The following is a 26,283-nucleotide window of genomic DNA, read 5'->3' on the forward strand; positions in this document are numbered from 1 at the left end:
CATGCATATACATTAGGGACATACTGAACACCAGACTGGCTGGAAGGGGGGGGGGGGGGGGTCCTGGAGGACAGGTTTGAAAAATACTACTTTAGGCCCTCTATAAAATTTACTACTGTTTTCTCATCTGAAAGTAGTAAGATTATTTCAAAGCAGCAAGATCAATACAGCTAGAGCTAGTAGTCACATGAATCTGCCATGAACTAATATTCAAGATTAAGTCTAAGGTCTGAAACAAATAATTGAAAACCTACCTACCAGTAGCTTTTAAGACCATGGAAAGCATTTCTGACCATAGAGCAAATTATCTGCAGATAGTATAACAACCTTTATTGGCAGAAGCCTTTCTTACTCTAACAGACCTAAAATTTATCAAAGTAGCCATTCAATCGCAGGATGTTTGTCAACTTCCGTACCATTAGTTTCAGAAATTATGGGTTTGGATAAGGAGCAGGGTCTTGTTTTACAATGAGTGCAGTGTTTGGAAATCAAGAGGGTTTTCATTTTCAGATCTAGCAACTCAGACACCAAGGTCATCTTGGTCAGAAGGTGCCAAGAGTATTACCTCTACTTTGTAATATCTTACTTTTGCTTGCATTAAAGATAACTTTGCTCATGGAGGGAAAAGATACAAAAGATTTTTTCCATGGCCACTGCCTCAACATCCTCGATACAACTGAAGAATCTTAGTAGTTTTGTGTTTTCAATGCATGCCATCAGATCCATGACCAGGGGTGCCCTACTGAGCACAAATGAGCATGAAGGCTCCTAATCCCCTCAAGTCAGAGTGATTCACTTCAGTCAGTCCATCTGTCCTTCAGTTAAAATATCACACAGGGTTAAACCTGATAAACTAAACAGATTTTGTTCTGCCCATATCATAATCTAGAAAATTGCCTAGAATGTACTGCTACTCGTTGTGTTGCCACCTTTTGTTGGAACAGCTTACCAAATCCAACTTTAAAATTGTCAAGGTCAAAAAGCCTTCATTTTTAGAACATTCAAGTGTATATAAATGTCTAATGACAACTAACTCCATGAATAAACCTGAAGGACAATCAGTGGCGTAGCGAGGGGTGGGCGGGGTGGGCAGCCGCCCCGGGCGCCGGGTCTAAGGGGGCGCCAAAACGCCTGATAAAATAAAATGTGTATGCTAATTTGCCCTCCCCGCTGAGGAACGTGCCCGGATCCGCCATGCCTTCCTTTTCCCCCGGTACCGCAGAACCACTCACACCCCTACCCTCTGCTGCGCCACAGAAAGGAACAGGGCTCGGGGGCGAGGCCGAGGTGTGAGAGGGGGCAGGGCCTGTGCAGAGAGGCCGGAGAGAACGAGCGGCAGGGGCGGGGCCTGTGCGGAGAGGCAGGAGCGAGGCGGTAAGGGGCGGCGCCTCTGCTGAGAGGCCGGATCGAGGCACCAGGGGGCGAGGCTGGAGCGAGACGATAGGGGGCGGTGCCTGTGCGGAGAGAACGAGCGGCAGGGGCGGGGCCTGTGTGGAGAGGCCGGAGCGAGGCGGCGAGGGGCGTGGCTGCTCAGAGTAGGCAGGAGGCGGCGGTTGCGGTGGTGGCCGCTTTACTCGTTTCCTTTTTCTCAGGACTTTCCCTATTCTTCCCAGTCTTATCCCAGGCGTGAGTGCGGGCAGAAGTGAGGGAGCGGCGCCCTCCCGCCGGGAGAGGAGAAGAGGCGAGAGCCCGAGGAAAGCTGGACGAGGTTGGTGAGACTCCAGCTGCGTCTTTCTCCACACAAAGCCCGTGCGCGGCCCCGACGGCGAGGCGCACCCCTGGAAACAGTGCCGAAAGCGAAGCCCGGGCGAGATGTCCGGTACCGGCTCAGACCTGGCAGGCTCCGGAGGGGTGATACGTAGCTCCCTGCCCCTTCTCCTCCCCCTGCACCCCCTTGACTTGCAATGTTACCTTCAATTTTTAGGCAAGATGCAAATCATTGATGGATGGAGGGGACGCCGAAGAAGTCTCTTGCCCCGGGCGCCAAATTGTCTAGCTATGCCACCGAGGACAATAGCTCCCCATACCAAGAAGCTTGTCTCTACAGTGATTTGTGCCCACAGTATCATGCTGAGGCTCTTGATATCTGTTAAATTTGATCTGCTCAGCCACCTCATTTTTGACTTCTCTGTTTCGATCAACACTGTCAACTATGTAATCTGGTTGCATGCCAATTAGATATCAGTCAATACAGTAAATTTTTCATCTGAAACCTGGCCTTTGGCCACCTACTTTACCAACTTTCCAATCTAAGAACCTGATTTGCACATTGAAAAGAATCCACATTAGGACTTTACCCCACAATTCCTTTATTACTGGGAGCACTGACCAAGGCTCAAGTCTGCCCCACTCCATGGCAAAGCCAAGTCTCCATGGCAATACTTTTCCCCTTCTTTCAGAGCCCTAAAGCAGCATTCTGCCATCACCTAAGACTAAAAGAGGATTGAGTGAGATGGACTGCTGAAGAAGAAAAAAGCAGGACAGGAAGTGATAGGATATATTTTTTAATTTGAAGCTCTTGAACTCAAGTAAACTCCCTGAGCAACAGTAGTCACAGGTTATGGCCACTAAGGAGTAAAAAAGAATCAATGTAAAAAGGTAGTCGTCCCAGCCAATTATCTTTCATTAGCAAAGTCCAATGAACTGAACAAGAGCAACTAGAAACTTTCAAAAGCTTTTTTACATGATTAAAGAGGTAAAAAGCTGTAACCAAAAAAATCCTAACAAGCAAATCTTTGACATGACAAACTATTCACACTTACCTAGTTGATTACAATCTTAAAAGAATGACAGAAGAAAAGATTCAGTGTGAAAAGCCCTGCAATTCAGCTACTATGGGTATTCTAACCATATTAAGATTTGCTATATATATGAAACAACTTTACAGCATGTACCTTAACACACTGAGGAAAGAAGAATATATATTACCTGAAAAGATACAAATGTCTTCATACAACTGTGTGCAAGGGTTTACATGCGTTATGGGAGCGAGAGAACAGCTATAGATTATACTGTCTGCACATGAGAAGTCAGACCTGCAAGTCTGCAGCTTCCCTCTTTCTAGGATAGAACCTTATGATCTACCAACTCTACCACCCTGAATTAACATATTATAAAGTAGGCTGTTATCCTTTTCATTTTTTTCCCATTTGCTGGGGTTTTTTTGCCTCTTCCCCACAAAATACAGAATGGATTACTCCACTAAATGAAGCAACAAGTTCTTGTAAAAGAATGCCTTCACTTTTAACTATTTGAGAGTTCTGCTTTTTTGGAATATCCTCACCTGCTTTATATTTTTTAGACACCTGCATATCCTGCACATCTTCCAAGAAAAACAGAAGGAAAAGGAGTAGTGACTATGAAAATATCTTTGCTGGCTCTACATAAGAAAAATACATTTGCAGCAATGCAAACATGCAAATTACCACATTTCTAGTAACCTTATACAAACCTTGTGAGGAGGGGTGAAAAGAAAAAAAAGGCAGTGGCCATAGGACTGGCTTAGCAAAATTATGGCTGTTATAATTACTAGGCGATACTCCCAGCACTAGAATACTTTCAGAAATGTGATGTATGACCCAAAATGATGATTCAGAACTCTCCAAATCTTCAAGCAATACTAAAAAAAATCCAGGTAGAAACTGACCATGGAATAATCAGTTTAACTGGGAAGGGTGCATGGGAACAGAGTTTGAATTTGTGTTACTGAGCTTTTGTCTCTTACCTTTTCATTTTGCAAAAGACCACATTCTCTATAAATAAAAGAATATGTTGACAGTTTTAGGCAGGAAGATAGGAGTTTCATGAATAAAGTTGCCTAACCTCCATGCTGAAAGACTCTTATAACCAATAAAGTTACTTAGTTTTTTCCCATTAAAATTACGTTACATAATATTTCTCCTGAACTCATGCATATCAACTATATCTCATGCAACATTAATTTCATGCAGAAGATGAACTACAAACATACCTCATCAATAAAAAAATAAAAAAAATAAATAAATCAAACACACACACACACAACATGTAGGGAGCAAAACTGACTTTCTATCCAAATTATATAGACCTTAGAATGAGAGGAGCTCTTCTTACCTTTAAAATAGCCACCATAAATAGATTCACCACCTTTTCCATTACCTATAAAAAAGACCCAACACACTTTATAATAAATATTACTAATATTAAAAATAAACATATACTTTTTTTGCATGCCATCTTGTGACTAAGAGAAACCTAATATGATAAACTAAATTACAAGCAAACAAATAGGGTAGATGATGACTATCAACTAATTGGTTCATCCAGTTTGCTTGGTTATTTTGATTCACACTGCTAAGGATATATTGCAGCTGTCAGCTGTAGAAGATTGATCACTGGTAGAATAAATCTTTCTTAATTCAACTTGACGTCCTCTTTAAATTCCTAAGTATATGAGCATAGAAGTTTCCATAGTAAATTTAACACCCAGCCCTCTCCATGTCTTATTACCAAGCATTAGAATCATCTAATCTAACCGGCTACAAATCTGGAAAGATTATTGCCTGAACCGGGAGCCTGTCCTCATGGCCTTAATGAATGGGTCAGTAGGATTCTGGAGAATTTTAGCCTGTTAGTTTCAATTCAGCAACTCTGTGGTCTGCGGTGTTGCTATCATGTTTCTTTAATCCAATTCTTTTCTTCTTATATGTGCTCTTGCCTCTGCTCTTGAGGTAATGAAAGGTGGACTGTATGCAAAACTAACATCCCAACCCTGTTCCTAGCACTGTTCTCTAGATCTGCCTTAAATGCACGTGAATTATGCCACAGTAATAGTTTCCACCATATCTGCTGGTTATACTGTCTCAGAAAAAAAAGCCATTTCTGTTTCCTTTAAAAATTCCTCTTTCCAGTTTCAGAATATGACTACTCATCTTTGAAATTCCTTTTCTACAGAAAATGCCACGTTTATGGAAGACTATCAAATATTTTAATGTTTCTGTCACATCTCCATTTCTCTTCTCTCCACAGTGCATTGGGTAACTCATTAAGAGGCAATCATTTAAATCTAATTCCCATTTTTCATTACACTGAAGGCAGAATACACCTCAGTAAACTGTGGAGACAGCTAAGTTGTTTAACTGATATGGATATTCTCTGTAGACATCAGGACACTCAGCGACGAGTGGGTAATGTCATCCGACAATGCCAATGTGAGAAAAGCTCTCTAAGAGCCCAGAAAGGCCAATAAGGCTTTTCTGAGCATGCACAGATGTTCCTGCTTGTCCAATGCCATGAGAGCCGGTTCAGTCTTATATCTAAGCATAAACCAACTCCAAAAGAGGAAGAATATGTATGGCTGATTATCCTGCAGTTTGCGAAGAACACCTGTTACAAAGTAAGCAACTTAGTTTTCTCCACTGATAAACAGGATGATCAGCCACACAAGTGGAAATCCCTAGCTAAGAAATGTCTTCTAACCAAAAAGGTGAAAATGACCAATCACCAAAGATGAGATATTTTGTGGGGGAAAACCCCTTTTTAGCTTTTTTTCTTAAAATTCCCTAAAATAATAAAAAAATAGATTCTCACAAAAAGACCTTATGTATGAAAAGGTTAAAGAGATTAAAAAGATCCTATATGACAGACTGGCCAATTTTATTGTCTTGCCATGAGTCAATATCTAAAGCAGAGGTGGGCATTTTTTTTTATACACATTTATGGCTCTCACCTACACAAGGGGCTGGGGTGGGGGCGAGGAGGAAGATAAGGTGTCAGCAAAGAGTGGGAGCGAGGGGGAAGATAAGGTGTCAGGCTGTTTCTCCAAGAAACAACAATTTATACTGCCAGGCTATATAAAAAGAACAAAACAAAACACTAAGGTTTTGCAATGCTTGTTATACTCCCCAGAATTTTAGCAGTTATTATATATAGCCTGAGCGTATAATAGAAAAAGTACTGAGCCAAGCACTCTCCAAAGCCAGAACAGAGGTTCTGACTTCCTTTTCTAACCCCAGTCAGACCCACAGGATATCCCTCCCCTCCTTGAACCCAGAACTCTGCACAGGGTGTATATGAGCGAGTGGGAAGGGTTTGAATGAGTGTGTATGGGCTCTGTGCTTGAAGGACTGAAAAAGGGAGAAGAAAAAACACTAAAAATAAACATAGCTCATTCACTCAGAGTCTCTGTCTTTCACTCTATCAGTGTCATCCTCTTTTTCAATCACTCTCTCAGATGGAATGGGAGTGCATTCAGGTACTGGGTGTAAGTATCTGTGCTGTTTTTGGATGGATGTACAAGTAGTTAAGTTGTGTGAGTGGGATGGATGTGGCCCACTCCTTCCCCCTCCATTCTCACCCAATATCACTAATTACAACTTTCCCTTTCTTTCTCCAAATCCTGACCTCATCTGCTGGCTGCTCTTGCTCTGCACAAGTCCCCAACCCCCTGTCAACATCCCCTGCCTCTGAAAAATCAATTTACCTCCTGCGACTGGGAGTTTCGGCACGTTCAGGGCCGAGGAGGGGAAGGAGTTCAGTAGTGGTGAGTTTGAAGATGCAGTTGCAGATTCAGGGCTCACAAGCATAAGGTAATATGACAGTAAAGGCAGAGACGCATGGAATAGCTCATCATGCACCTGCTTCTGCCACCTCTGATTGTCTTCCTGCAGGCTGCAGCAAACAAAAAAAGTAAAGGTGCAAACATGCATGGCCAAAATTTACACATCGTCATCAAAGGCCCGAAAATTGTGTGATGTTGGGCAGGTCAGCCCCAGAGCTCCAGTTGGCAGGCTGGATATAAATTTAACAACTTGGTGGGCTGGCAAAATGGAGATTATGGGCCCGTTTTGCCCTGCAGGTCAATTGTTCACCACAGATCTAAATGATAATGAGTTGAGAATGTATTGGCAGAAGTCCACATACCTCAGATGGGAAAAACTGACACAGTCATGGCTCTGATATTATGAGCTTTGACATGACCATTCAGTGTTAGATCTGCTTAAAAATAACAAAAGATGAGTCAATTTTCTATCCAATAAGAGGGCTTGTTTGGATCAAAAGAAACAAAGCTGGGCGGATGTTAAAACCCCAGAAAGAAGGCAATCCAAACTGTGTAAGTCTTTTTAACTCTTGTGAGTATGGAGTCTGGAAAATTTGTTGATGCCCAAAAATGCTTTTCCATGAGTTCCTTTTGGGACCAGCATCCATTCTGATTTCTGGTCTTACATTTATGACATCACACAATACCCCCAGGCACAGCATACATCTATCATGGGGGTCGTGATAAGACAGTCCTTGTGCATAGAGGGCACTGCTAGAATCCACAAGACATGATTGGCTGAAATAAAAGGAAAGCAAAGTCAAATAATAGCCAGAGTGACTCGAAGGCTGGCAGGCACTGACAGCGAATCACAGCAGATGAGAGTATGAAGACGAACAGAAACATAGAAAAATGATCGAAAAAAACCTTACTTAGGATAACAAGGGACAAAATTGTAGGACACCACAATGAAAGATCCTGAAAATCTGCCAAAATGAGGCCGGTCTAGAAAAAAGGAGCTTGAAGCACCAAAACCGTGACTTGAGGGCTCTGTAGAAAAAGAAAGACTGAAGGGATCCCGCATGGGCACATGGCATAGGGACATGTGTGGGCATGCTTAGTGAGGCACAACTAAAGTTCTAGAATCTTTGACATAAGTTTTCCATTCCGAGCTCCACCAGATGATGTCAAACATTTATTTATTTATTTATTTAAAAACTTTTATATACCGGTATTAGTATGCATACATCATACCGGTTTACAATGTAACTTTAAAGGTAGAAATTACAATGAACAGGGAGGGCGAACAAGGAGGAGTATACAAAGAGCAGGAGGTGGAGGAATTAAAGCAATAAATAAAAACTGCAACGGACTATTTACAGGAATATACAAGGCGTAGGCAAGATACTTGCAGAAGTCGGTGTACTTAATCAGGGTAGGCTTGTCCTTACATGTGTAAGGACTGCCATCCTGCTTATCCTCAGAGAATTCAGAGGCTTTTCTCAGATGGGAATGGATCACACTTGAGATCAAGACAAGGAGGGTAGCTTGATGAGACGCTTCATTCAAAGCAAGCCCCCACATAAATTTGACAAGCAGAGCAGTATATGATAAGCAGTACTGAACTAAGGTGAACCCTAAGTTAGTCTTCAAGCTAGACTCTGAAATAAAGTAGAAGGTAGGCCAAGAGTTCTTGTGTGGGAAATGAGAAATGATCTAGGCCCTTGCGGTCATACCAGAATTTTAAAACCATAAGATTCCCTGGTAGATTCTTATCTAGAAACCAGGATGACTTGAGATACGTTATCAGACTGGCAAGAAGGGAACAAACTACTTCGCACTTAACATGTTTGCTTCGTTAAGAAAGCAGGATGTAGCATGCTGAGTCGGATCAATGTCTATTGAGCCCAGAATCCTGTCTCAGAGAGTGGCCAATCCAGATCATTTGGAAGCATCTGGAACATCACTTCCTTCTTCATTTTCAGATGTAGGAAATGGTGAACTCGTGCCTGCCTAGCTAATAGGTGTTAATGGTCCTGTTATCCAGAGACTTGTCCAAACTCAGCTATACTATTAACTTGTCCACATTCTCTAATAACAATAAATAAATAAAGTAGAACTCGCACTACTTTATTTATTCGTTGTAATTTATTCCCCAGTTACTTGTTCCAAGTTTATCTCCCTGTTCGATGTAACCGCATTCTTACATACATGTTAATGTTATAATGTAAACCGAATTGATATGTAACATTGCTACATGAATTTCGGTATATAAAAATGTTAAATAAATAAATAAATTCTACAGCATTTTAACTCAAAAAATATTCTCTCCAATTTGTTTTAAATCTACCACCAGTTATTTTCATGAGTGCCACACCACTCAATTTTATAAACATCTATCATATTCCTTCTCTGTCTTCCCCAGGAAGCTAGTACAGAAGAGCCCTAACCCATTTACTCTTTCATAAGGAAACCATTCCATGCCCTTTATCATTGTTGTTGCTCTACTCTGCTCTATCTTTTTTTTGTGGAGTGTCCAGAATTGCACACAAAAGTCAAGATACAAATGCACCACCAATTTATACAGATATTCTCAGTTTTATACTCTAATTCTGTCCAAATTATTCCTAACCTTCTATTTGCTTTTTTTTTTTATCATCACTGCACACTGAGATAAGGATTTTAACGTACTGGCCACAGTGACACCAAGGTCCTTTTCCTGGGTGGTGACTCCTAATTGGAAACCCAACATTGTGTACATATAGTTAGGATCATTTGTCTTTATGTACATCACTTTGCATTTGCCAACATTAAATTTCATTTGCCATTTAGATGCTCACTTGCTCATTCTGAAAAGATCTTTCTGCAGTTCCCTACTGTCTGCTTGTGCTTTAACCACTTTGAATATTTTTTGTGTTACTTGATCACGTCACTCCTTGTTCCCTTTTCCAGATCATTAATAATTTATAACACTGATCCCAATACAAATCCCTGAAAAGCTTCAATATTTATCTTTTTCCATTGGGAAAACTGATCATTTAGCGCTACTCTTTGTTTCCTATCTTTCAGCAAATTACCAATTCACAATGAGACATTGCTTCCTGACCCAAGCTTATCTTCCTGAGTCTCTCATAAGGGATGTTACAGATCAGCAGAAAGCGACGGACTGAGGTGGGGGGGGGGGGGGGGGGGGGGATATGTGGTTCTGACTGCACATCAGTAGAAAGGCCTTCTAATCTTTTCTATCTCTAGCTAGTAAAATGTTCTGATCTCAGTGCTGTTGGATGACGTCATCTACACGAGTGGTTGATTCTTCCTGTTTGTCCATGGAGAAAAATGTATCAGGAATAATTCAGCTGTGAAACTTAGAAAAACCTATAATTCAATAGTTTTTACCAAGCACAAAATATTTACATTACAAAAGATCCACCTATTAAAATCACAAATGGAAAATGATTTTTGCAACAGTTTAGCCATATTCACATTCTATGCTTCTGAGGCCCATAAAGGGAATTTCCAGCCCCATGCTCGCTATCCTCCTCTGGGGGCCCAGGAAGGTGATCTGTGGCTCTGCATGCTCTCTCTATTTTTGGGACTGGAGAGGGAGCCCTATCCTCACACTGATCAAGTAAGAGAGGAAATCTGCATACATTGAACATGTCCACTGTTAACAGCCTCCGCATAGCCATTTTTTGTGTGTCAATTTTTCTTACAAACTTAAGCTAGACTACACATTTCACTCTTCTCAATAACATCTGAAGCATGTGCATAGGGCAACAGGAAGTGCCCTAAGTTTACAAACAAGGTGAATTTGCTATTCAAATATACATACTTGTAGGTGCTGAACAATTATTTTCCTATTAAAAAAAAAAAAAAATTAAGTCAAACATGCATCCACTCCATTCCACCAGATAAAACAGTACTAGTAGAACAGGCATGAAGTGTTTTGTCAACAATTATATTGGCCAACCACTTTGGTGGTTATACAAAAAAAATTGCTAAAAATATTTTACAGTAGTTTGAGTAATTTTAATAATTTAAACTACAAAACCTTACCTCAAAATGATGACTGGTGTAAAGTATAAGTCAGGGATCATAGTGTAAAAAAATGATGCACACTATTTTACAAAAGTTCCCCACTCCTTGCCTCTTTATGTATGGAAACAGTTTTACGAAATCAGAACGCTGCGTAAGCAACATGAGGTTATCTTCCTACTGTACCTTCACTGAAGTCCCCACCCTGAATCATAAAGTTTTTAACAACACGATGGAAAGTTGAGCCCTTGTAACATAACTTCTTGCCAGTTGTTTTTCCGATTCCTTTTTCACCTGCAAAAAATGTTAAATAAAAATACATACAAATTATTGATTCAGCTACTAGTCAATGTGAAATTTGAACAAACATTCTTAGTAGATTTGCATAGCCAAGCAGCAACTGTCTGCATGCTAATGGATGACCAATCAAATGTCTCCAAACAGGTTTTTCTTCATTCTTTATTTCATGAATAATCACATTACTGAATAATATCTCGCACACCAAATCAGTGATGTATTTGTACAGGTTATAACTGGTTATATACTGAGCATTTTTTCAATGACAAAACTAATGTTTATGGTAAAAAAACAATACAGAACCTACAAGTTCATAATCCACATTTTGATAAGAAACATGTACAATCAAATTAAGGTATATATTTTATATATACACACACATCTTTCATAGATGGAATAAGAGGCAAAGGAGACATAGCCCATCATTTGGGATAACCTGTGCTTTTTGTTCATTTTTGTTTTAAACCATTCTTTTTCCATATTTGATTTTTTGTAATCATCTTCCTAATTTTTCTGTGGCAGAGTACTTACATCAGGTCCCTGCCTCCACAAGCTTGAATGTGTGTGGGGTTTGGCAGTACATGGACAATAAACTGCTGCACTATACCTCAGATTGTCTCAAAATTAGGCACTCACAATCTGCTAGCAGTCCCTTGCTACAAGGGGCGGGGGGGGGGGGGGGGGGAGAGAGAGAGAGAAATGAAACCAAAATGAACTGTCTGCAGGTTAGCTAAAGACTTGTTTCACTGAAGCAGCTTGTACCTCTTCAGGTCCAGATGTTACAGGGTTAAACCTTAGTAGCATGAAGCCTCTCCCCTCCTTTCCTAATGCTGACCTAATAGAGCTGTGGAGTGGAGCCCTGCACCTGTTACAAAATAGGAGGCTGCCTGACCAGCTAGAGCCAATCAGAGCTCACTGGAACCAGGAAGCTAGTACAGGATTTGTTGGTTTATGGTATGTGGACTAAGCAGAAAATAGAGGGCAAGAGAGCCTAGATTTTTGCAGGGAGAGTGGCTGAACACCGAGAAAGCCAGCGAGAGAAGGAGCTGGAGAAACGCTGTGTTCCAAGCTGTTTTGTCCTGTTGTGGCTACAGCCTGGACATTGCAAGAGATAACTGGGTTTCCAGGAACTGTAAGACAGGGCTAGGAGAAGAGGAGCCAAAGACCAGCAAAGGAGAGCAATGTCCAGCCTGCTCTAAAGATTTCCAGGGAATCCACCCCACAGACATTCAGAGACTAGAAGTTGTGCAGAGAGACTGAAATAAACAATGGTATGCAAAAAGATATTCTGGGGAGAGGGGCCTTGTCTAGATTAAAGTTACAGGGGCCCTCCCAGCTTAATCTGACATTAGGCCCCCCCCCCTCCCCCTCAGTGTGAACACCCAGTTAATACTGAAATATGGTGCCCAGCTGGCTAGAGGCAGGTCCTGTTGACCGGAGATCAGCTAAGAGAGTTTGGATCCAAGCCTGACTGCAAGTTTATTGATAACACTTCCCCCCACCCCCCTCACCAGTTACAGTAACCATCATTTGGAGTGGCTACAATCTGCATGGCGGGGCAGGGGGGGGGAGAAGAGAGGGGAAGCAGCCAACCAGGGTCTCATCCTAAGTGCACCAACAGTGCTGAAATATTAGAAGGTGTGGACATTTATGGGTACCTTCAACTTACTAGCCAGTTAAAACATTGAAGCGTTGCCTTTACTTTTCCTAGCACTGCCCAAGATATTAGATCAGTAGTATTCCTAGCACCTAGCTACATAGGGATCCGGGCACACACATACGTAAAAAGTACACACTAAAATCAAAATGCAAGCAAGGAGTATGTGACAAATGGTTAGACTCTTCAATTTTAGGAAGCAATAAAAAGTCTTCTTAATATCTAATAAGCAAGTTTATTCCAAAGCCTTCACAAAATGTACAAGTCCCCCAACATAGCTATCTTTCGCCAATGAGGCTGCACTTACAATTTGATTTTCACCTGCATTCCTCTCGTATTTCTTTTTTTGGATACTTTGGTCACAGCGGGACATGATTCGTTTGACACTACTATTTTTTTGGTAAGTCCACAGATCACAATACCGTGCTTCATTATTCAAATAATTACCCTCATTCCCTTCAGGATAGCATTCTCATGGGGAAGTGTTTTAGGCTAAGGCTTCTCTGTTCTTCCCCTTGTGACTTCCAGGCAAGGTTACCCTTCTAAAGTAATTAAATCAGCATACAAACATGCTCTATATAGCAATAGAGATCTTTTATTCCCTCCCCTTGATAACCTCACATGCATCCTACCATTCTCAGCACAGATTCAAGATGTGTTTGTTCTATCATCCAGAGTCACTAGGACATTCTTATTCCTCATTCAATCTTTCAGGCTCCTCCTCAGTTTGCATTTTACAAGGGCAAAAACCTATGAAAACAGCTTGCACCTTCTGAACTCTGGTATCCATCCACTACTGTCACTGCCTCTGCGTGGTCATCACACTTATGATCGTTGCTGAGTGTGTGCCCTCTCTCTTTTTATCTCTTTCGGCGTTCGTGCATCCTCTCACGAGTAAGTGTTGCTCTCAAATACTCCATTGACTGCTCCTCTACCAGAGGGATTTATGCCATTTTGTGCCCCTGCCCATTTATTTATGTAGGTAAGACTGAGCAGGCATTATGTACCCAGGTGGCTGAGCATCGCTTGTGCCTGAGAACTGGCTGTATGGAAACACCACTCGTGACTCATTGGCAAGATCTATCTCATTCCATCTCTGATTTACATTTCCTGACACTAGAAGTTTGTAAATTCCTCAGCAGAAGGTGCAATTTTTCTGTACATTTAATCCATCAGGAACAGAAGTGGATCTTTGAGCTACAATCTTTACTCCCTTCAGCCTCAACTGCGAGACTGAATGGTTTTCTTTGCTATGAGCATGATTCACCTAGTGACACTGTAATCTTGAAACCCCATTAGCCCTCTCTCTCTAAGCTGACTGGTCGGTAATTTTGTGGGCTCCTTCCCGGTTGGCTACTGTTTTTGGCACTTTTTTTTCCAGATTTACATTCTTTTTGATAAGCCACTGTAAATGCCCAGCTGTCCCGCTGACACACACCTCTCTGAATTTCTGAACCAAGGTTGGTATGTTTCTCTATTTTTTTTTTTTTTTACACTGGTAGGGTTGTTTCCACCAAATTTAAGTAATTTTTACTTAAATTTAAGGTGACGTTCTTAAACATTTTGTTGCAGCTTTGAAGCCGCTTGCACTGTTTGCTTCTGTTGGTGTCTATCCCTGTCTTTTCCTGGGCAGATGGTTGTTGAGGACGAGGTGCTTAGTAGGAAGGCTGACGATAGCCCTGATATGGCTGATACGGCTTTCGTTGGTATAAGAGCTTCCTAAACTGCGAGTAGAAGCATCGCGAACTGGAGGACTGGTTCCCACCTGTCAAAAGTAACGGCACCACAAGGTTTTGGTCCTTTATCTGAGTGACAGTATCCTTTCATTTGCCAACAAAGAGTTTTTCTCCTGATCAGGGAAAAATCAGCTAATTTATCGTGGACATCCTCAAGGATGCCACTAGTACAGAGCTACATCATTCGATGCACTGCAATGGAGGTTGCTAATCTTCTCGCCACCGAGTCAAAGTCTTCATTAACATCTCTCAAGAGGTGACGCAGACCTTCCTCCAAATCCTGAATGCCTAAAATCTGCAATCATCAAACCACTAATAAAAAAGAACAACCTAGATCCGGAAAACATCCAAAACTATAGACCTAATCTACCTTTCATTGCAAAAATCAGAAAAAATCGTTCACTCCCAACTATTAGAATACTTGGAAACGAACAACATACTTCAACCCACACAATTTGGTTTCAGAAAAAACTTAAGCATGGAAACATTACTCCTTTCACTTAATGACACAGTTCTTCGAGGATTCGACAAAGTTACATTTTAATACTCCTGGATTTGTCAGCTGCCTGACACAGTCAACCATGCCATTTTACTTGACAGACTTTCTGAAATTGGAATATCAGGCACTATTCTAAAATGGTTCACCTCATATTTATCCCAAAGAAGTTTCCAAGTAATATTCAACAACAACCTATGAAATAAAGTGAACCTAAATACAGGAGTCCTTCAAGGATCTGCACTGTCAGCAACACTTTTTAACATCTATCTCCTACCTATTTGTCACACACTCGATCATCTGGGTCTGACATTTCCTTTATGCTGACGACATTCAAATATTAGTCCCAATTGAAAATACGCTCGAAGAAACCTACAAGAAAATTACCTCTTATCTCTCAAAAATTAAGCAATGTCTCTCCAACTTAAAACTCATAATTAACATAGAGAAAACCAAATTAATCATCCTTGACAAAAAAATCAATGACTTACCCACTCAAAACAGAAAACCCAGAAACAATAATCTCTCCTGTTGACCACGCCAGAATCTCAGAATTACAATTGACAAAGAATTATCCTTCAAAACCCATATTACAAATAAAATCAAAGAAGGTTATCACAAATTGACACTCAGACGTCTCAAACCCTTCCTCAATCAAAATGATTTTAGAACAGTTCTGCAACTACTACTATTTATAAATCTAGACTACTGCAATGTCCTACTCCTTGGCCCCCCTTTTACCACCATACATCCACTACAAATACTGCAGAAAGCAGCCGCCAGGATTCCTTCAGGAACCAAGAAACAAGAACACATTACACCTACTCATTTCTTTGCACTGGCTCCCAATTAAATACAGAATAGAATATAACGTTTTATCAATCCTCCACAAATTAATCACAGGACAACAAAAACATTGGCTATCTGAACACATTGAAATAAATGCTCCAAAAAGGAACCTTCGCTCAATGAATAAAGGCCTCCTCAAAATTACTCGCGCAAAAATCACACATCTAGTATCAACCCGAGAGAGAGCTATATCCATCGCCAGCCCATCTCTATGGAACTCCTTACCCCTCAATCTAAGAACTCAATTTGACATCAAAACTTTTTAAAAAAAACTTAAAAACCTTTCTTTTTACCAGAGTCTTCTCAGATGATCTTAACCACCAACACCAACAAACTCCCAACCAGACAACTCCAAAGAAAACAGAAACACCACCTTATCAACCCATGATGGATCAATAAAACCTCGAACTCTACAATTGATATCTAAGAACTTTTTACCTATAAAACTTACCCCCCTATTACCTCCCCAATGTTATTCAACTTTATCTTTGAAATTCTTTGTTAAAACTCTGCTACTCTCCTAATATTTTCCTGCCCTGTAAACCGTTATGATGGCAAAACCGAATATATGGTATACAAAACATGTTAAATAAATAAAATAAATAAATAGATATCCAGAAGGGGCTGTGGTGCAATTGCCTGCCCTTCCTCAGATTGAACAAAAGGTTTTAGTTGTAAGCACTCAAGAGATAATGCACTATGTAAAATCTGTGCTGTTGGATTCGGGTCAACAGCATAGAACTTTGAAAAACCCGTTTCCCAAAATTATCCAGCAGTTTGTGGAATCTTCCTAGAGGTAAGTTAGAGTGAAGTCTAGTCTTTTTTTCTCGGTGCATAGCTGATTCCACCACAGCGAAATTATGTGGAAGCTGCACTACCCCGTAACTGGGCGATTTTTGAAGGCAGAACTTTAGATCCAGTTTTCACATTGCAGTAATACCTGAAGAAGGGGGGTCTCAGAACTTCAGAGATTTCTGCAATACCAGGTGAGATTGAAAAGTGGTGGATTTACTTGGTAGCTCCAGGATGCACAGTAAGCTCATAATTTCAGTGCAGGGATTTAGTATCTTCCGAATTTCCATCTTTAAGAGAAAACTCACCTTTTCAACAAAACATGAATAAGTGAGATCCTCTGGTAAAGAGTGGTCTAGTGCTTCCTCTGGTGAGTCAGAAGGAATACATGTAGAGCTATCATGGGACTCCCCTGGGGATGTTAGCATAGGACACACTGATCTCGGAGATAATGGTGAAGGATCCCAAGATGGTGGAGATGGAGGAGGGAGTTCCTCCCTGTGACACTCGAGAGGGTCAGTTCTTGGTGACAGATTGTCTGCTCTGATAGCATGGCCTCCAGTGGATGAATTGAGTATACTGGGGGAAGTGGGAGATGCGGCTTGTGGAAATAGAGATGAGAAAAAATTGCGGACAATGTCAGTGATTTGCTTCACCGCTTGTTGGGAATGGCTGCTAGGAGAGTGGTGAATAGAATCTCTCTATTCCATGCCTTGCTGATCCAGTATAGAGCTGGAGTGTAAGGGGTAGTAGAGAGTAAATGGGTTGAGGAGTAGGGAGTCAGTAACAGAACCTGGGTCCTAGCAATAACTGAGGTGGTGAAGTGATGGGATGATACATGGCCCTTGGGAAGTAGATGGAGAAGTAAGATGATTGCCTGGAGGCTTCCTCAGCTCAGAGATTAGCTATTTTATCAACTTGCTGCCTCTGCGCTCTGGGGTACATTTTGCCACAGTCACAGCAATTTTCTTGATCGTGGTCCTGGCCCAAACACAAACAGCAGTAGTGGCTATCCATGTTAGACATTATATAGTCACAACTACAATATTTGAACCTAGCAGTCTTCTTCTGAGACATGATATCACTGAAAAGTACTGTTTGGGGTCACCGAAGCAAGAAAAAAAAAAAAAAAAAAAAGTAGAAGAGTGAGAAGACAAATTCCACATCCAAGCGAAGTTCGGATTGAAAAAAAAAAGCTTTGAGAGACAACTCCACCTAGTGCCTGCTTATCGACAGAAAAAAACAAACATCTTCAGAGAACCAAGTTTTCCAAAAATTCCCCATTGCTGTGTGTTCAATGGAAAACAAATCTGCAGTGCTTTCTTTGGGAAAGTGTTAGAAGTGACTGAATGCTGATCAGTGTTCCATTTCAAAAGCCATCCTCTCCCTTCAGGCATTCTAGTACAGAGCAACACAGGCAGGGAAAATAAATAAAGCAGCTAGTGAAAGCTAGCACTCCTCCTCACACACTTTTCCAAAACTGCATACACACTTCCCCCCCCCCAAACATACAAAATTCAGTCCATATACTTCTTTACCCATCCCAAACTCACAAACAACCCCGCTCCTATATCCACATACACATCCATTCACTCACCTCTAACTCCCCACACCTTCCCACTCACTTACTTAATTCCACCCACCTGTCCCCCCTGCTCGCAACACATTCCTACATATCCACACTTTTACACATCCCCTCCGGCGGCAGTACTGTTGATAAAAGGATCAGGAGATGCGTCGTCCGGATCTTTGGATTCAGCGTCGAGAAAGCGGATGCATGGCGCACCCAAATCGAACGATGCATGCACGACGCACCCATGGCGCGGCACACGGCACTTCCACGGCACAAAAAAGATGCATTAGCGCTGCCGAACCAAAACGTCAGAGAAAATCATCATCGTACAACGCATCATATACATACAGACACGCATACCTCAAGGAAAAGAACAGAAAAGAGAAAACATTCTCATGACTCCCTAAGGATCTCTAATATCAGTCCTGATATTGATGTAGAAAATGTATCTGCTCCTGAATCCCACTCCTCAGGTCAGACACCAGTGAGTGAGCGCTCCTTTTCTAGTCTCTCCTCAGTTTCTCGGTCTAAGAGACACGGCGGAGTTTCCTCAGCTAATCACAGAGCTTTGACTCTGTGCAGCTGCACAGTAGTGTTCCCGAGCGGTTCCCTCACCTCTTCAGTTTCTTTGTAGCCAAGCGAGAGCTAAGTTAAAAAGTATGTCTCTCTTGCATGATTGTCTAGGAAGGAGGGAGGGAACGCATGGCTAATTCATCTTGCTATCTACGGAAACACCGTTTACGGTAAGCAAACTTACTTTTTCCCTTCGATAGCAGGGCTGAATTAGCCATGCTGTCTGGGAGTCCCAAGCTTCCAGGTTGTGTCCACAGGTATATGATCTGGAAGGTTCGGACAGCAACCCTTAGAGAAGTAGACCGTCTCATTCATGTTGAAGAATTGATAAGACTGCTGTGCCTATTGCTGCATCAGAGGTCGTTTGCTGTTGTAGACAATAGTGGGATGTGAAGGTGTGGATGGACGACCATACTGCTGCTTTGCAGATACCAATCAAGGGAACTTTGTTCAAGTGGGCAACTGATGCTGCAGTGGGGCGGATTTGGTGTGCTTGAGGCTTGCTGTTAAGCTTAATGGAACGTTTGTTGTAGCAAAAGAATGCATTGTGATAACCAACTGGCTATAGTCCTTTTTGAGACTGGCTGTCCAGGGTCATTTGGGCTAAAGGAAAGAAATAGTTGAGAAGGTCTTGAAGTGGATTGGGTCCTTTGTTTATAGTAAGCCAGAGCACAAGGGTGCTCGATAGAAGTTCCTGCTCGGGTACTTAAGTCTTTGAGGTATAACTGTTTTGCAATAAAGCTGCAGCCAATGTATACCAGTTGGGAGTTTGTCTCTATTCGTCATGGAGAGCTGGTGGAGTGGTGCCGCCAGTCCCCCTGCCCTTCTCAACAAGTTGGTCACAGCTACCCGGGTTTTGAGTTAACTGTGGCCACTGAAACTGCTGCCTGCATTCTTCTGTATCTTCCCCCCTCCCGGCTCCGATAGTGCCAGAAGTTGACTGGAACTGCTCCTTCTGCTTTTTGCTGCCTTTGGTCTACTGTGGGCTCTCTTCTTCAATTCAATTTACTAAAACTTATTTTTCACAGTTGTCACAAAAGCTATTTCAAGGCAGATTACACTAGAGAAATGCATAAACACAATATTCAACATTACAAGACAAATTACAAGGACAATATATTTTTCATTGCTGCCTCTATAACGCAAGAATAATTTTGTGTCAGCTTCAATCCTGGAATACAACAGTTGCAATTTCTTCATATATTCCAGAGTCAATCTCGAGTCAGCAATTATGCTTTTACATCTAAACTATAAGTTTTTTAAAATAAATAAGCTTTTTTTTAAAGATGTTCATGTCTCTAATGGAATCTGGAAGAGAATTCCAGAAATAAGGTCCTGCAATAGAAAAAGCTCTATATCTCTTCATGCCCAGCCTTGCCAGCTTCACAGAGGGAATTTCGAGAAGACATTTCCCAGAAGATCTTAATGTACGTGGTGGTTTATATATTCTTAAAATAGTGTTAAGCCAGCAGTCCATCTCATTGTGAATCATTCTGTGAATTATAGTTGGAGTTTTGTACAGCAAACACCATTTTATTGGAAGTCAGAGTAATACAATTAACACTGGCAAGATGTGACAACATAGATGGGTATTTGCTACGAAACAAGCGGCAACATTCTGTAAAAGTTGCAGAAGCTTCAGCCTGTTCTGAGGGAGTCCAATACAGACAGAATTGCAGTAGTCAAGGTTAGAAAGAACCACAGCCTATATCACAGTATGGAAATCTTCCTCTTCTAAACAAAGTCAGCATGGCTTTACCCAAGGCAAGTCTTGCTCACAAATCTGCTTCACTTTTTTGAAGGAGTTAATAAACATGTAGATAAAGGTGAACCAGTATTTATTTGTAGAGTTTTATATACCGTTATTCGGTAGAGCCATCATAACGGTTTACAAAATATGCAATTAGCATACAAAATATGCAATTAGCATACAATCAAATGGAATTAACATGGTAGTTGGGAACAGTAGAGTATTGTGAACAGTATACTTTTTTCTTAGTAGTTGAATAACAGAATAGTGAGGAGAACATTTTCAATGAACTTAATGAATCAAGTGAGAGAGCAGGGAGGGGTAAAAAAAGGAGGGTACATCAGGAGAGCATGAAGAGGAGGATTATGCTTGCGAGTTCTGTTGAGGGCTGGGATGATCAGGTGTCAGATAGTTAGAATAGAGTTTGCGGAATAAAAATGTTTTTAGGTCTTTTTTAAATGTTTTCAGGATGTGCTGGGTCCTCAGTTCTTTGGGTAGGGTGTTCCAAATTTTGGGGGAGGCAATGGAAAATGCTCTCTCTCGTGTAGTTGAAAGATGAGCGTCTCTTAAGGTGGGGATGTTTAAGAATCCTGCGTTGTTAGAGCGTAGGTTTCTTTGTGGGTTTTGGGGGGTTATGTTTAAGCCTTTTAGTCCATGAAGATCATCATATAGGATTTTATGAATGATGGTCATTGATTTGTAGGTAATTCATGCAGAAATAGGTAGCCAGTGAAGAGAGGATAAAATGGGTGTTATGTGTTAGTTTCTTTTTTTTCCTGTAAGGATTCTGGCAGCTGAATTCTGCAGTATTTGTAGATGTAGTATATTTGGATTTTCAGAAGGCGTCTGACAAAGTTCCTCATGAGAGGCTTTTAGGAAAAGTAAAGAGTCATGGGATAGGTGGCGATGTCCTTTCGTGGATTACAAACTGGTTAAAAGACAGGAAACAGAGAGACAATTTTCTCAGTGGAAGGGAGTGGGCAGTGGAGTGCCTCAGGGATCTGTATTGGGACCCGTACTGTTCAATATATTTATAAATGATCTGGAAAGAAACATGACGAGTGAGGTAATTAAATATGCAGATAATATAAAATTGTTCAGAGTAGTTAAATCACAAGCAGATTGTGATAAATTGCAGGAAGACCTTGTGAGACTGGAAAATTGGGCATCCAAATGGCAGATGAAATTTAATATGGATAAGTGCAAAGTGATACATATAGGGAAAAATAACCCATACTATAGTTACACAATGTTAGGCTCCATATTAGGAGCTACCACCCATGAAAGAGATCTAGGCATCATAATGGATAACGTTTCAATCGTCAGTTCAGTGTGCTGCAGCAGTCAAAAACCAAACAATGTTGGGAATTATTAGAAACGGAATGGTGAATAAAAGGAAAATGTAATAATGCCTCTGTATTGCTCCATGGTGAGATCGCACCTTGAATACCATGTACAATTCTGGTTGCCGCATCTCAAAAAAGATATAGTTACGATGGGTGACCAAAATGATAAAGGGGATGGAACAGCTCCCTATGAGGAAATACTAAAGAGGTTAGGATTTTTCAGCTTGGAGAAGAGATGGCAGAGGGGGGATATGATAGAGGTGTTTAAAATCATGAGAGGTCTAGAACGGGTAAATGTGAATTGGTTATTTACTCTTTCGGATAAAGAAAAACTAGGGAGCACGCCATGAAGTTAGCATGTGGCACATTTAAAACTAATCGGAGAAAGTTCTTTTTCACTCAACGCACAATTAAACTCTGGAATTTGTTGCCAGAGGATGTGGTTAGTGCAGTTAGTGTAGTTGTATTTAAAAAAGGATTGGATAAGTTCTTGGAGAAGTCCATTACCTGCTATTAATTAAGTTGATTTAGATAATAACCACCACTATTACTAGCAACAGTAACATGGAATAGGCAGTTTTTGGGTACTTGCCAGGTTCTTATGGCATGGATTAGCCACTGTTGGAAACAGGATGCTGGGCTTGATGGACCCTTGGTCTGACCCAGTATGGCATGTTCTTAGGAACACAGTTGGCGAATCAAAGTTTATAAAAAGAAGACTATCACGACTTTATATGCAAAAATAACGACAATTCAGTCATCTTTGCTGGTGGAGTCTAGGAAAATTCTTCCAGCTTTATTATGTTTGTGCCACTACATACTGAGGAGGGTGGTGGGGGGAATCCTCCTCCATGGCTTTAATCCAGCAATATGAAGACAGACATGGTGGGCCATAAAAACTAGTTCTACAACCTGGATTTGGCCCATGAAACAGTTTGGGGACCCCAATCCATACAGGTTGTAAGCAATCATTAATTAAAAGGCATATGACTTTCTGGTAGAAAAATGTCAATTCCTGATTTCTATGTGGTTCCCAAGGTTCATAAATCGTTGGAAGCACTGCCTGGTCCCAGTAGAGTTTCTGGGATACGTTCAGTATTTGAACCACTATCAATGTACATCAGTTTTCTTCAATCCGTAGGTACAAAGAGCATGTCAAATTGCGAAGTCTCAAACATATTACATTAAGTGAATTATGGAATTACCAACCTGAATGGCTATTAGTCGCTACCAGTATTTCAGCACTATATAGCAACAGTCCAGCAAGTGCCAGTTTATTGTTTGAAGAGTACCAGCATTTCTGACATTCAAAAACATTTTCAGCTGTGAACTTACCACTAGTGCACTTATAAAAAGTATTTTATATTTGATAACTAATTGTTTTAATAAGTCATGGCCCCTTCCATAGCATGCTTATATGAATTGCTTTTGAGAATAAATATTTATACTTTGCCAGTACTGGCCTTATGTCAAATTCTAGAAATATATCAATATACTTTGTTTGGACCAATATACAGGAACTGCTGGATATGTCTACCAAATTGATGCATATATGTGACTCAAACTTACAGTTTACAATACACAGTAATGACCATTGTATTTAATTTCTTGATATATTAATAGCCAAACCAGATTGAGGTTTCACCACATGTACTGAAAACCAACAGAAAGAAATAATTTACTGCCCTATACTAGTTTACCATGAGAGATAATATTCCTACTGCACAGTGTGCGGAGAGCCAGCACGCACTGCACATACCAACGCTCTATGGTGGGCAATGGAGACACAAAAGTGTGTGCAAGATGGCACTGCCGCAGCCAACCACACACTATGCCCAAAGAGCCTGAAGAGGGGCCTAACCCAATGGGGAGGCCGCTCAACCCGCTCGGAAGCTCACTTCCCCTTACCCCACTGGGATCGAGAACGTTGACCATATGGTGCACCGAGCAAGGAGACTGAAGGAGGGCTTGCCGAAGCCCCTCCATCTCTGAATCGGAAGGAATCCTCTTCTCTCTTTACTTACCTGGGCTCAACACTTCACGGCTGAATACAAAGACTATCTCTGGCTCCAGGCGGAGAGGGCTTGGGCCATCACCACCTGCTCGGCTTCCTGCACCTGCTGCCTTTCAGCTGCTTCAGCAGCAAAGTCCATGCCAGGAACCGGATACTGGACCAAGGCATTGGTTCTCTGAAGGATCTCTGAAATCACCTCAGGAATTCTCAACTGGGGGAGGGACCTTAAGGTATCACAGCAGGAGAGCAGGGCTCAATCTTTCTCCAGTTGAAAGGTAAAATTTCTTCTTCCAAAGAGTACGGTGATACAAATAGCGAAAGCACATCCACGTCTGCTAGGAGATGGAGAGATACTGGAGGGCTGAGGTCACTGCAGGGGTATACCTAGGGTGATGTCAGCTTTGAATCTGACTCCATCACAATCCGCTAGCACGGGAGCATACAACGCACTGGTCCTGAGTCCATCTGGCTACACGCTAGGAAATATTCCCATTGCTCTACACTGGTTATCCATAACTGAATGTTTCCCTTGGCCAATTCCTCTGTCTCTGACAACTATGTACTACAGTTCAAGAATTCAAGTGTCAAGCCATAGGAATGGCTCAGCATTTCTCTTACAGGAGCTATTTTAGATCTTGTATCAGACATGTTTGTAAACAAGCTTTATATGCCAATAAAAACAATCTTCTTCAGGGCTCTAATTAAAGCCCATTGTCATATGTGATATGCTTAATTCCTTCTTCTGCCTATTCTATTTTTATTAAAAAGATTATCCTCAGACATAGGAACATTCTAACAATGCATGATATTTTCACAGATCAGTGTCTGACTTTAAAAAAAAAAAGAAAAAAAAAAAGCAGGAATCTAAGGAATAAGCTTGTTTGGTCGTCCCTGACAGCACCTGTAAATGACACCAATATGCACATTTATGATCAGGTTAAGTGTGGAAACTGCTCTGTAAATTTCTGACTTATAAATAGTGTCAACTTATAAATAAATTGAGTACCCTTGGCAGGGGCCCTAAAGTAACTAAATGAGTTGGAAACTGGTTGAGTCGGAGGCAACAAAGGATAGTGTAAATGGTGCTCACACCAAAGAGAGAGACATTACTACCACAGGGATCAGTTCTTGGACTGGATCTTTTCAACATTTTTATGAGTTATATTGCAGAAGACTTTTATGAGTTATATTGCAGGAAGCCTCTAGGCACTAAAGAAGAGCAGGATAAGTTCCTAGAGGATAAATCCATAAACTGCTATGATGGTAGTTAATAATAGTAGCTAGTGATCTAGCTAATGTTTGGGTACTTGCCAGGTACTTGTGACTTGGATTGGCCACTATTGGAAACAGGATACTGGGCTTGATGGACCCTTGGTTTGACCCAGTATGGCATGTTCTTATGTTCTTATCTGGGGGTGATGATATCTGATGATTTTAAGGTGGCCAAAGGGGTGGATAAGTTGACAGCAAAAGCCTGAAAGATGCTTGGGTGCATAAAGAGAGGAATGGTCAACAGAAAAAGGAGGCAAAATAATCCTTGTATAAGTCACTGGTAAGATCTCATTTGGAATATTGTTTAAAGCTCTGGAGATCACATCTGCAAAAGGATATAAACTGTTTTGAGTCAGTCCAGAGGATGGCTACTAAAATGGTCAATGGTTTTCGTTCTAAAGCATATGGGGATAGGCAAAGATCTAAACACATATACCCTAGAAGAAAGGCAGGAAAGGGAGATATGATAAAGATATTTAAATACCTCCAAAGTTTCCATGCACAGGATGCATGACTATCAAAGGAAAGGAAACTCTAGATTGAGAGGACATGGGATGAGCGTGAAAGGGGGTAGACTCAGGAGTAATCTTAAGGAAATATTTCTTTACAGAGGGTAGTGGATGCACGGAATAGCCTCCATATGTCAGTGATAGAGAAGAACAGTATCTGAATTTTGGAAATCATGGAATAAACACAAAGGATCTCCAAAGGGAAGGGAATATAAAGCTTTATAGCTAGTGTTAACAGGCAGACTAGATAGGCCATAATGATCTTCTGCTGTCATGTTTCATGTAGTGGAATGCCATTCATTTACACATCCTCAGTTATCGCTTCAGTATATCTATCAGGTTGGTTTGATTGCAGTGCCATGCAGGTAATTTATGTCATTATTTGCCCCTGCTCTAAATGTTAGGTTGGTCAAACCAAATGTCACATTAAGTCTTGTTGTTTAATTATGTCTCTCTTTCAATAAACAATATTTTGAAAAAATAAATAAAAGGAGAGGACTGCCAAACAAACGGGCCAATACAGTAAAGTGTGGTAGAAAGAGGTGCGTTAGTGCCGGGCGCACCCGCGTTTGCCGCACGCACACTCTGGATCACATACCGCTCGATACGGTATTTAAATGGCATGCAAATGCAAGCCGCGTCCAATGCGCATCCATGATGCGCAATCCATTTTACTGTATAGGCGCTATACAGCACCTATACAGTATCCTGGGTGTGCTGGTACCTGTCATTTCAAATGACATTTGAAATGACAGGTAACAGGAAGTGGATACAGGAGAAGGGCTGACTGACCCCCTAACTCCCCCCAAACTTTCCGCCAGCCCCAGCTCACCTGCCCTGGCCGCGTCCATCTCCTGCGCAAACAGC

General features: G+C 41.2%; 1 protein-coding gene across 7 annotated transcripts in view; it reads right to left on the bottom strand.

Moving 5' to 3' along the window:
* Positions 1–26,283, bottom strand: part of NKTR (natural killer cell triggering receptor) — a 369,410-nt gene that overhangs the window by 286,693 nt on the left and 56,434 nt on the right. For 3 of the 7 annotated variants that reach the window (XM_029588338.1, XM_029588337.1, XM_029588336.1), the window contains exons 4-5: positions 10,739–10,846; positions 4,093–4,137 (exon numbers count right to left, since the gene is read on the bottom strand). In XM_029588338.1, coding sequence (XP_029444198.1) covers positions 4,093–4,137; positions 10,739–10,846 — 153 coding nt within the window. Of the gene's footprint in view, positions 1–3,724; positions 3,753–4,092; positions 4,138–6,460; positions 6,648–10,349; positions 10,375–10,738; positions 10,847–26,283 lie in introns of those variants that run through there. The other 4 variants (XM_029588340.1, XM_029588342.1, XM_029588341.1 and 1 more) reach the window with 4 other exon arrangements.

The sequence above is a fragment of the Rhinatrema bivittatum genome, chromosome 2, assembly GCF_901001135.1.
Source record: "Rhinatrema bivittatum chromosome 2, aRhiBiv1.1, whole genome shotgun sequence".
NCBI classification, from domain to species: domain Eukaryota; kingdom Metazoa; phylum Chordata; class Amphibia; order Gymnophiona; family Rhinatrematidae; genus Rhinatrema; species Rhinatrema bivittatum.